This window comes from Anser brachyrhynchus (assembly GCF_964034855.1).
Source record: "Anser brachyrhynchus genome assembly, chromosome: 2".
NCBI classification, from domain to species: domain Eukaryota; kingdom Metazoa; phylum Chordata; class Aves; order Anseriformes; family Anatidae; genus Anser; species Anser brachyrhynchus.
Genome location: NC_137695.1, coordinates 45,731,093 through 45,742,818, shown reverse-complemented (window position 1 = coordinate 45,742,818; position 11,726 = coordinate 45,731,093). Strand labels below are relative to the sequence as shown.

General features: G+C 36.5%; 1 protein-coding gene across 7 annotated transcripts in view; it reads right to left on the bottom strand.

Annotated features, from left to right (window-relative positions):
• The window catches only part of NEK11 (NIMA related kinase 11), a 106,924-nt gene that overhangs the window by 49,525 nt on the left and 45,673 nt on the right, over window positions 1–11,726 (bottom strand). For all 7 annotated transcript variants that reach the window (XM_080581745.1, XM_080581747.1, XM_080581743.1 and 4 more), the window contains 4 exons: window positions 11,335–11,420; window positions 7,289–7,408; window positions 5,076–5,169; window positions 4,070–4,208 (listed from right to left, as the gene is read on the bottom strand). In XM_080581745.1, the coding sequence (XP_080437871.1) occupies window positions 4,070–4,208; window positions 5,076–5,169; window positions 7,289–7,408; window positions 11,335–11,420 (439 nt within the window). The remainder of the gene's footprint in view (window positions 1–4,069; window positions 4,209–5,075; window positions 5,170–7,288; window positions 7,409–11,334; window positions 11,421–11,726) is intronic.

Here is an 11,726-nt window from a genome sequence, read left to right as displayed (position 1 = left end):
ACTTCCTGAAGACACCACCACCAAGGGCAAAAGCAAGGAACTACAAGAGCAACGGACTGTCTGAGAAGGAGGAACGGCTCTGGGAAAGGTGCCATTCCCAGAGACTAGGAAGCATCGGTGTCTATCGCTTGTCTCAGGTGAAACACAGAAATTAGCAGCGGCTTTTGGCTGCTCTAAGGAGGTGGTGTCCTCTGCCCTCTTCTGTCTCTCTTGATAGAAAAAGGACTCCTTTTCGACCCAAAATGGAGCGCCTCTCTCCCTCAGAACTTCCTGTGCTGCACAAATTGTTCTTGCCTACACGACATCCTAAACCCATTGAACCTTTGCTGGGGATGCCCGGCTGACTCTGAACTCTCTGATGGGAGTCTCATGTCTTTGAAGTGACACTTTGTTCTTGATTCCTTGGCGCCCACCCCCGGGGCCCACTCCTGGGTTTGGTCTCTCCCAAGATGGCTTTTCTTAATTAGCCCGACACCTCTCTCCATGCTTGCCTTGAATCACAGAATATTGCCCAGTGGTGGTTTGTGGCCATGTGTAATAAAGAAAACTTTTCAGCAAAGAAAGCCTCCGTGTCCTTGTGTATTGCAGCATCCTACCAACCCCCATTTGCTATCTCTTCACGCCCACAGGCCGGGGGGCATCCGTGAAGGGCTCAAACCTTTGGAAGTTCACGGCATGAACTTCATTGTTGTCAGAAGCGGGATTCCATAAAATGCGCACTCAGGGATGCTTTTGAGGAGATGGTAGAAGAACACTGGGAGGTGCAAGAGGCTGTCCTGGTTTCAGCTGGGATAGAGTTCATTCTCCTCCCAGTAGCTGGTATGGAGCTGGGTTCTGGATTTTGGAAGACAGTGATGCTGATAACACGCCGATCTTTCAGTTGTTGCAGAGCACTGCTTACACAGAGTCAAGGACGTTCCAGTTGCCCATAGCGCCCTGCCAGCCAGGAGGCTGCGGGTGCACCACGAGTTGGGAGGGGACGCAGCCAGGACAGCTGGCCCAAACGGGCCAGAGCCATGTCCCATACCGTATGCGGTTGTGCTGAAGACTAGGACTGGGCAGGAATCTGATGTGATAAGTCAGACTTCCGCTGCTTGGGTGCTGGCTGGGCATTTTTTGGCAACTGGTGAGCAATTGCTTTGTGCATTTGTTTCTCGTATTCTTTTTTCATTACTCTTTTGTTGTTGTTGTTTTTTTTTTTTTCCTTTTCTTTCTGTCCTACTGAGCTATCTTTCTCTCAGTCCTTGAGTTTTACTTTTTTTCCAGTTCTCTCTCCCATGCCACCACGGGGGAGTGAGGGTACACATGTGTGGTGCTTATCTGTCTTCCAAGGGAAGCCACAACAAAAACACGGCTAGGTGGTTTAATAAAGAACATAGTGTTGAAGAACTAACAATTTTTTTTATTTAGAACAGTATATTGCCCGCAGCATTTATCTGTAAGTACTATAAGAATCGGATTATTTCTTTAAGTTTCTGAAGAAGTTGTTGTACAACCTGTGAACAGTCTGAATGGACCTCTTCTGTAATAGACTGAGTTCTCCTCAACATCGAAAGCACAGTGTCTGCTTAGATCTCTTTCACATTCCCAAAAAGTAAACCCTTATGAAGACTAACAGATTTGTCAGCTATTTGTGATTTCAGACAACTCTTTTAAATGTCCCTCAAGTGTACAGAGGTGGTAACTAGAATGAATAATATTCGAAAGATCATTGCTGATTACATAAAACAAACATGGAGAGAAGCTTGTATTTCCCAGGGAACTCTTCAGCAGTTAGATGTTCTTGACTTTGCTGAAACTTGTCCATCATGATATTCTGAACTCCAAACCGTGATCTTGATTTTCATTCATCTAACTATACTGCCTTTTCCCCAGCTTTCAATAAATGTGCATACTACTGCTAAAATTGGATCAGATGCCATGTTTTGTAAATCTACTTACTAAAACCAAACCTCAAGCTTTGTATCTGACACCTTCCCCAACCACATACACCTGTGTTTCATAATGCTTTAGGTAATTTTCAGTGAAAGCACAGTATAAAGTGTTTTATTTTCTGTACATCTCCCTAATCTTTTAAGAGCGTCATCCTGTCCTCTAAGTCCTATTCTTCTCTTCACATTGCAAATTTTTCAAGGACTTCAGGATATGAGCTGAAAATAACTTCAACTTTCCTTCCTACTTGTTGGGATTGGGATACTATCCTTAGCTGTTCCCAACCACTTTTCCCACTCCTGAGAGGATTATTAGGTCTGCACTGAAGTACCTTAAAGGCTGCTGTTGCTGAGCCTCCCTGGTATGCATGTACAGACTCCCTCCCCTGCCTTTTTGCCCTTTCCTCAATTGCTTTTAGTTTTTAGTTATAACTACAGAGCTTGTTAGTCTGGCATTCATCTAACTACTTCTGCTAACCTGGTATAGGTTAGCCAAATGTATTCACATGTAAGACAACTTTACAAAATCATTTTATAGCCTTGCTTCTAGATTTCTTGTTTTTCTATTGTACAGCCTGTTGATTGAGAACCAAATTCTACTGAAAATCAATAGCAGAAACTGTTTCTACATTTTCAGCTACAAAGACTCCACTAATAATTTAATTAATAGCATGTAGAACATGTATGGTTGCACTGAAATTTTTAATGAAGAGAATGAATACTGAGTAGAATAAGTAAGAGCTGTGATATCAGGTTCAGAACAAGGTATTCAGGAAGCAAGGAAGAGAAGCCATGTAATTCCCTTTGTTTATCCATAAGCCCTTTTTCTCATGAATCTGCCACTTCGGAGAGTCTGACAAAAGCAGTGTCATTAAACACACACTCAGTTTTGTATAGCTTTGGATTGTCCAAACTTTTCTATCACAAATATAAATGTACCTTACTTCTATCATTATAGTTTAACAATTAAATGACCTCTAAAGACAGAAACATCAGTTTCTTTCCTTTCTTGCATGTTGTTCTGTTTCTATTTAGGTTTCTTTGTATGCTTTGCCCAGTACATCTCCCACACACATTTACTGCTTTCTCTCAGTCTCCTACTTGCAAGCTTCTCCACCCTCCCCTCAGGATGTATTTCTAGCAGCTGGGTTCTCTCCTACACAGATCATCCCTCCTTGTACTGTGAAATAGCAAGCCAACCACGTCGACATAAATGAGGCTACATTGAAAGAAAAAAGCCATTTGCTATTAAAAAAACCACCTCCATCTCAAACAAACTGATTTTGATGCCTTTGATTTAATGACACATCCCTTCACAGACACACATAAAACAACACTAAAACACTAAGCTATTAGTTTCTAAATTTTAAATGATATTAATGCATACTTTCAAGATTGTAATCTGAATAAAAATCTTCCACCATAATAGTGATTACACAACGATTCTTAAATATTAAAAGGTATGACATTATTCCAGAAGACCATAGAAACAAAACATATACACGTGCTCTGACAAATATTGTCCTCATTAAGTACATCTCCACAGTCTAACTCTTTTTCCAAAGCTTGACTATTTGTTTGTCTATCTACAGTTAAGCACATGTTTTATAGTATTCATATCCTCTAAACAGTAGCTACGTATTTGAGGACAGTATAGGTAAGCACAGTTTAAAGAGTTTCCATCTGCTTCTCTCATTGCTATAGGTAATGAAAATGGTATCAAAGTATACCAAAGGTGCAAAATGCTCTGCATTCTTGTACTGTTTTTCTTGCACTCAAGAGGTAATTTAGGAAATGTGTTTCTAATGCAAGTCATTTCGTCTGTGCAAAGGTTAAAGCTATTTTCTTCTAACTCTTCATCTCTTCTGGAGAAGGTGCGTTCACTTTCTTTGCTGCTCAGAAGCCACTCAAACTCTGGACACCCAGACCTCCTGCCACATAACCATGCTGTACATCCAGTCTACATGCATCCACCTAGATTATTTCCTAGTTCTCTTTGTAAATTATTTGACTACTGTACAAATCTGACTGTTTTTTATACTGCAGTTTCTGCACCATAGATTAAGTATAGGGGACAAAATCAAATCTTGGTTTGTTCATTGGAAGTTTCATTTCAATATAAAATTTTTAATTCTTACCATGGTCTGTAAGTTTAGACATGCAGAGTTGACTTGATCTCTCATTTTCACTTTGTTCATCGCATCCTACGGACACAGAGTCACATGTAATGACTGGCTCAGAATGAATTAGCAGTTTTGAAGTCTGTTCATTAGATTCCTTAATCAAACAAAGCAGCACAGAGAAAAAGGTACAGTTAGAGCTTTCAGCAGGACCACAATACAATGGCTGCCCTGATCCACACAACTGCAGGGACTCATATTAAGCAAAAAAACAAAACAAAACAACAACAAAAAACCACCCTCCTAACTCTTTTCTAAATGATCAGCAGTGACTCAGCCACAAGCTAACACAGATTTAACATGCTTTTTTTCTCCAGAGATAATGAGAAACAGAAACTAGAGTACACGCTACAGAAAAGATAGAAAACAAAACACTAAAACAAATCTTATTATTTCTGTGATGCTTTTACTATTTCCAAACTGATGCTGTTCACTGTATGATAAAACGTAGTACCAGTACTGAACAGGACTATCTTCTGTTGCAGATACCCTAAAAGCAAAGGTCACGTTATACTGGGAGGCATTCCAAGACTTTATTCTTGCTAAGAAGACAGTTTAAATGTTAATATTCTTTACTAATCAAATGAAAAGAACCCACAGCCATGCCAAATAAGAGCGTTTAAAGGATTACAAATCCTGAAAATGAATGTATTTTGAACTCTGATTATCACACAAAAAATCAGTAAGTCCATTTCAGAGAGCAGATTTAGATTTACGGGTGTCTAAACAGAAACTTGTTCAATAAATAGAGAACTTGTTGAACTGTGTCTGAACATCTGAATATAATTGCTCTCATCACAGATGCACAGGGTTCAGCTAAGTGGTCCAGGCTTCGATGCACTTCCAAATTGTTAATCTCTGGACCGGACTGTCTGTGTAGTCCTAAAGAAAGTGTGTGTAGAACAGAAAAGAGGTACATTGAAAGTGCATAAACAAGGTATCCAAAACAACAGCCCATACTTACATGTAGGACATCGACATTCAGCTGCTGAAAATTACGGGACCTGAATTCTTGCATTCTTTTGATATTTTCTTGATATTTTTCTTCTGCCAGCTGTCTGTAAATACAGAATATTTGTGATTAGGATATGATATCAGGGATTGCACAAAGGGATCTTCTAATAGTAGATGTGGAAAAGCAATTTCCATAATCAGCGTGCTACGGTGCCAAACATTCATGGCATCTGCTCAAGGTGAGGTTAGTTTTAGTGAACTCAGAAACAGATCTCAGGCCTTATTTCCAAACAGTTTTTATATTTATCTTTCACAATGTGCATAACTTAATTGAAAAATAGTAAATTATCAGTCCAAGATGCTTTTGTCTCTTCCAAAGATCTTAAACATGTCAGACTTTATTCCACTGTGTAGTCCAGGGTCCTTTCAGATAAAGACAGGCACACAACACTTGTGTGCTATGAACACTTCTCCTGGGGTACAGTTGGTAATTGTGCTTTTTCTGTGCAGGACTACTTATGCTACGTCCTACATTAAGCAAACCCTCCAGTTTCCATCACTAAATATCCTAATCTCTTCTATGTCTAGATTTGCACTGCTGAGAGCAGATCTCCAGTGTGAGAAGGTACTATGTTTTTGCACTGTTTCATATTTTCAGGCAGAATCAGCTGGCAATAACCCAGAGTTGAAGTTGAATTGATCCATTTTGAAGATTCATGACTGAGAATAAGATTAATTTTTAATTTTAATCTAAGATTCTAGATTAATATGTTGCCTTTACATTACAAAATAATATATTTACTTTTGTTGCTGGGGAAAAATGTGAAAAATAAATAGAAAATGTTAAAATGAAAGAAAGCAAAGAAAATGAAAAGCAAACTACAAATATCCTGCAATTAGTATTACTTCCTAATTTCCATCCAGTAAAAAAAAAAAAAAAGAGAGACCTCCTATATATAAATTTCATATAAGAATGGGCCTACCATATTATTGTAAAAACCATGTAGAAGAGGTGTTACATTTTATATAGTGGTTTCATTTCAATGAGTTTCTTTTTGTTGTTGTTGTTGTTTTAATGAGAATAAACTTGCATACCATCTCCAGTCTCAAACGCAAGAGTTGTTGTCAAACAGACAAAAATGCTAATCAGACATGTTTTCCAAAAGGAAGTGAAAGCCTTTATTTTTTTTATTTGCAGCTTTTGGGTATGGACACAACAGGCTGTCACAAGTAACACTAGTGATTTTACAGAAAATTTTCTCTCAACTGCGATTACTATTCATTTGCAGGTAGATGCAACAGCTACAAAGTTACTGAGGCCATAAATTCAGACTTCATGTTACTTTCCAATATTTCTCTGTAGTAAGATGTCATCGCCTTACTGAACTTCTAGCTTGCTTTGGCATAACAGTGTTAAGATGCTGATTCTCATGATCAGAAATAATTATTCCTCTATTACCCCTTATAAATAACTGACATTTGTTAATTTACATTGCACTTTGCAAGACACTTTTGAAGAAAATGTTAAAAATGAATGTGGAGCTTTTCTGATTTTCATTCACATCAGAGGAAACACTGAACATTTTTAATGGGCAAAAACTAGAGTGTGTCATCAAAACAGTATTTTCCTTCTATTTAAAAATGGAATTCATGCACAGATATACAGCCTTCAAGATGTTTCCCACACGCCACTCAGAAATGGTACTTAAAATCCTCCCTTTCATTGCAACTTTCTTAATAGAACGATAAACTATAAAGCCCATGTAACATGTTGACCCCACTGTTTGGTCATTTGATAAGATTATTTTTTCTGAGCTATTAACTTCCATTGACAAATCTCTTAGGACAAAAGAATTGAAAAAAGCTGTACTGTAACTAAATGTCTGACTCCTCAGAATGTGCAATCCTTAAAATGACAAGTCATTAACAAAATCCCCTATTGTAATGAACCTGTAAATCTCTCGTGTAGTTATTTAACCCGAAATACTATGCTCAAAGTACCAGTTTTGGGCTAAAGCTCTGACTTTTTTTCCTACATAAATAATTACTATGATTTAACTCACCAAAGTGAATGGGGATTCACTTTGAGTAGCTGAAGACTTTTTTTTTTTGAATTTATTCTTACTTTTATTTTTAACTTGACTGTTCTAGCTCTCTCATTAGACTGCTGAAAGAGGAAAACTGCACACTTAGGGCACAAAACTAACGTTATGCACAACTTACTTCAACTTCTTTGCTTTCTCATCTGCTGCATTTAACTTCCTCAGCCTCATTCTTTCCCGTGGTGTCATTTTCTGAACTTCAGACAGTTCCTGTAGAGTCTGCAAATGAACTTTCCTCTGCCTGAAATTGAATGCATGCCAGCTTATTTTCATATAAAAATGTAAACATTGGTATTTTGATTTGATATTGAAACATACTGACATTTCAAATGGAATAATTAGAAAGTCACAGGTACTATAACAGACTAAACAGACCTTAGTGTGGAAAGCAAATGCTTCTTTTACATTGAAATGTTTAAACTTAGACTTAGATTAATGAAGAACATGAATCATTTCAGGCATTTCATGTGAAAACAGAAAAACGTAAACTCAGCTCCTTAAAAGAATAAATGTTGAAGCACAGTGAAATATTTTCCCTGTCAGGATTCGTTATTGAGCGTATTACAAATCCAAAGGCAGTTTTTGAATGAGAACCACAGAAAAAAAAGAAATACCATTCATACATTTTGCATTGATTGTTACAAGTTGGCTGCAATAAAAGATAGCATTAATGCATCTTCAATGAAAGCCATAATCATCATGTTGTCCTCTTGAGTTTCTGGTCCTAATCAATAAAAACAATTCACTGGTAAAATGGACTCCATGGACCATCCTTGAAAGCTGAGCATCAGTTATTGACATTTGTATCTCAGCTGTATTTATGCATACAGGAGAGCAATACTAGACCTATATCAGAAAAAGGACATTAATTTCAGATTTTACCTCACATCATATAGTAATTGCAAAAATTGAACCATAATTTGCAATGACATAGCACTCATATTTCACTCACACCAAAATTTTGCATTCTTTTTATTCATGATAACAAGTTCTCGTTTTAAATGTCTATTTTTGCTCTTATGAGATAAACTCACTTACCATCTAAGAGCCCAGTTCTGTAAGCATATAAATTGCAACACTCCTTGCAGACTACCATTTTGAAATCAGTATTTTAATAACTGAGAAGCTTTCATTATGCTTTTCAAATGTTGACTACAGAGGGAAATAGTGTAAAGATATGAAAATTACTGTGAAATATGAAAGACTAAGGACAAAGACAAGAAGATTTTAATTATTAATAAGAATGGAACTAACTCCTCAAGTATGAATAATGCAGAAATATTTCTTGTCCCCTGTTAAAAAAAACTTCTGATTTAAATTATAAGAACCTCATGGGAAAAAAAGTCATTTTTCATCCAATTTGAAACTGAATTCATACAGTTTTTTTCTTACTTAAATATTTAAAATTTATGAATTGCATGGAACTGGAATAAACTAAGCCATTAGAGACTTTTACTAGAAGAAACCAGACTCAACTATACACACCAAAAATAATTTCTGGTGAGGAAAAAAATCATAAATGTAAAGTAGCAATGACTGGGGAGGGCGCCATAACAAGCAGCTCTCTGTACACACACACGGACTACAGCACGTGAGGGAAACTCACTACGTTTAAATTATTTCTCCACCACTTTTCTTTTTGCATGCCACCATTTTTCAGATATTTTTACTTCATTGTACCTACCTCTTTAGATATGGGCTTGCAAAAAATATTTGGCATTTTGCTTACCAGTAGCAATACAGAAGCTAACATTCTCATAAATGCAATAAAAGTCATAATAGAATTATGCATGTATGTGTATTCTAAACATGTAATCAAAAAAGAATCAGACTATAGTACATTTGAAGATGATTTATAATGAAGCATCTCCTAGGACTCCTTTTTTTTTTTTTTTTTTTCAAATTGATGCTCTGAAAAGTTCAAGGTAAACTTCTGTGCTCTAACAAAAATAGCTCTTATCCACTGCTGCACAGTTTTTAGGATTCTGGTCTTCAGCACAGAGGAGCTGACTTTTTAATGCTTTTAACAGAAGTATAAGAAAAAGATGTTTGTAGTTAGAACTTGCTCTTCATCTTACACACTTGAGACTTCCTTTTGAACAAAAATAATTATAGACCCTGGGATATGCAATCATGTCCTGCCTGTGTGTTAGCTCTGTCAATAAGCGATGTCCACTTGGAAGGTGATGAGACTTGATATATTCAAACTAATGACAAAGGAACATAGTATATTTTACGGATAATATAAAATGGTTTCATCAATCTGTCCTAGAAACACAGGGATGTTTGAGGTGCAGGTATACATTTCACAGGTAAAAATACTGCTTCCTGAAAGCTTCTATAATCTTTTGATGCATATGGATAGTTTGAAATCCTATACGGAATGTAGGTGAAAACCCACAAAATAAAGGCACGGATTAAAAGTTTTTTGAAGATTCTCATAGTGCATGTTTTAATAAGCATTTAACATTCAACATAATTTATAGAGAGTTCGCATAATATTTGGGCAAGATTTCAGTGCCTCAAAACTAGTTAAGGTATATCTCTGAGGAACATCTCTGCAGTTAACTATATTTCATTTGAATAAACAGGAATCCACTCAAGAGTTAATTAATTCAACCTGAACACAGCAGCAATAAGCAAAAGATATGTCTAACATTTCCTGAGTACAGCACATCCGCCTGTGTAACTGTAGTGTTTCCAGTATACTAGCAAAGAGCTATTTGTAGCAGAAACAAGAATAGAAGAATATTAAGAATACCAAGAATTAGACAATACAGGCATCATTTGTTATTGCCTCTTATATCTATGCTTGCAAAGTTCAACAATGTGTTTATACTGAAGTGGAGACCAAAACAGAGAACTCTTGTCTGATAAGAGGACAGAGACTCATCTGACAATGAGAGAAAGCAAGAACAGAAGTGACAGGGTGGAAACTCTTAACTACAATTTCGAGCCATGAGAGCTTTACTGGTATATTCTAAGCAGTCACACCAGGTAACAAAAACGTACAGAATATTTTTCTGTGTTGAATCCAATGTCTTTATTCCACATCCTTCCTATCACTGTTATTAAACAACCCTTTCTTTTGCAAAGTTGCAGCTGATCAGTTCTCCCAAAGGAACACTAGCAAGCAGTAGACTTGGTAACAACTGCAAACTGACCACAGCTGAAAAACTGCAGGCCTACACTGAGAACAGAGGTCACAAAAAGAATGAAGGGAAAAGGCAAATTCCCTTGAATCTACTGTTAATTCTGAATTGGTGCATGGGCTTCTTCATTGCTACTATTTATTCATTCAAAAGAAATTTCAGATAGCTGTTGAAGTCTTGGAAGTTATTTAGAGGAAATAAAAAATGGAGATGACTGCTATGTCTGCACAGGATCACAAACTCCTGATTTTGAATGTGCTATCTCCTAACAGAGCAAAACCACATCAAGAAAACTCGGGGACAGCAAGCAAAGAGGAATGGAAGCTGCCATTGAAACCGCGCAGCTAATTTACAAAGGCAAAATGAAATTGCCCGTGCTGACATTTGCTTTAATCACTGCTGCACCACAATTCGAAACAATTAATTAATTTAATATATATTCAGTACCTAAAAGAGAGATCATGTGCAAAGGCAGTACTGATTTAAGAGCCAAGAAACCCCACTAGTCTTAACTTCTCACAAGAAAGCTACAAGACAAATATAATAGCATCCTATGGATGTATTAGCTGAATTGTTTAAATGTTTATGTCTTCATTTTTACGTCATTTAGGAATCATAGCCTTCACATTCAACAATTAGTCAGTACACAAACAACAGTACTATAAATGACCATGACTTAACTAAAATGATGATCTAAGCCTTCAAAATATACAGACAAAGGTCCTAACTTAATTACATACCCACTGTTACTAAATTAATTTGTGCATATGCTACATACACATGCAAAATTTACGGTTCCAGAATAAAAATATTTAATTATTACATCCATTTTTTACCCTAAATTCTGATTATGCAACTCATTAATGTGGTTGTCTTGTATTTCTGGGGAATGGCAAAATCCCTTTAAATGCAAAGCATAAGGAGATTAACACAAATATTTGTTTACAACAGGATAGTATTTGGCAGCACCATAATTGTTTATAGTTCTGCCCACAAAACACTTAAAAACACTTACACAGCATCAAAAATGGGAGCAGCTTCTTTCTGCCAGTTAAGCCCCTTGTCTTTCACATTCATATTTGTGTATTTGTACTGTATATTCTGTAAAGAAATAAAATAGAAGCAGTATCGATGCTTGAGGCTAAAATGATCCAGATTCCAATATGACACAAAACAGCCCTAATGTAAAAAATGATTGAGCAGTTTCCTTCCCTAGTTCCTTAGAAAGTCAAATAATAAATACGTTGGAACCAGGGACCAAAAAAGAAAGATGCACTGTTTTTCATTAAAATTATGACTAACTATAACAGTTAGAGATTACACATACACAGGCCAAATGATCTGCACTTGTTATGCATAAATATCCATTCCCCTTATTACTCATAAGATTTTAAAGGGGGGTATATT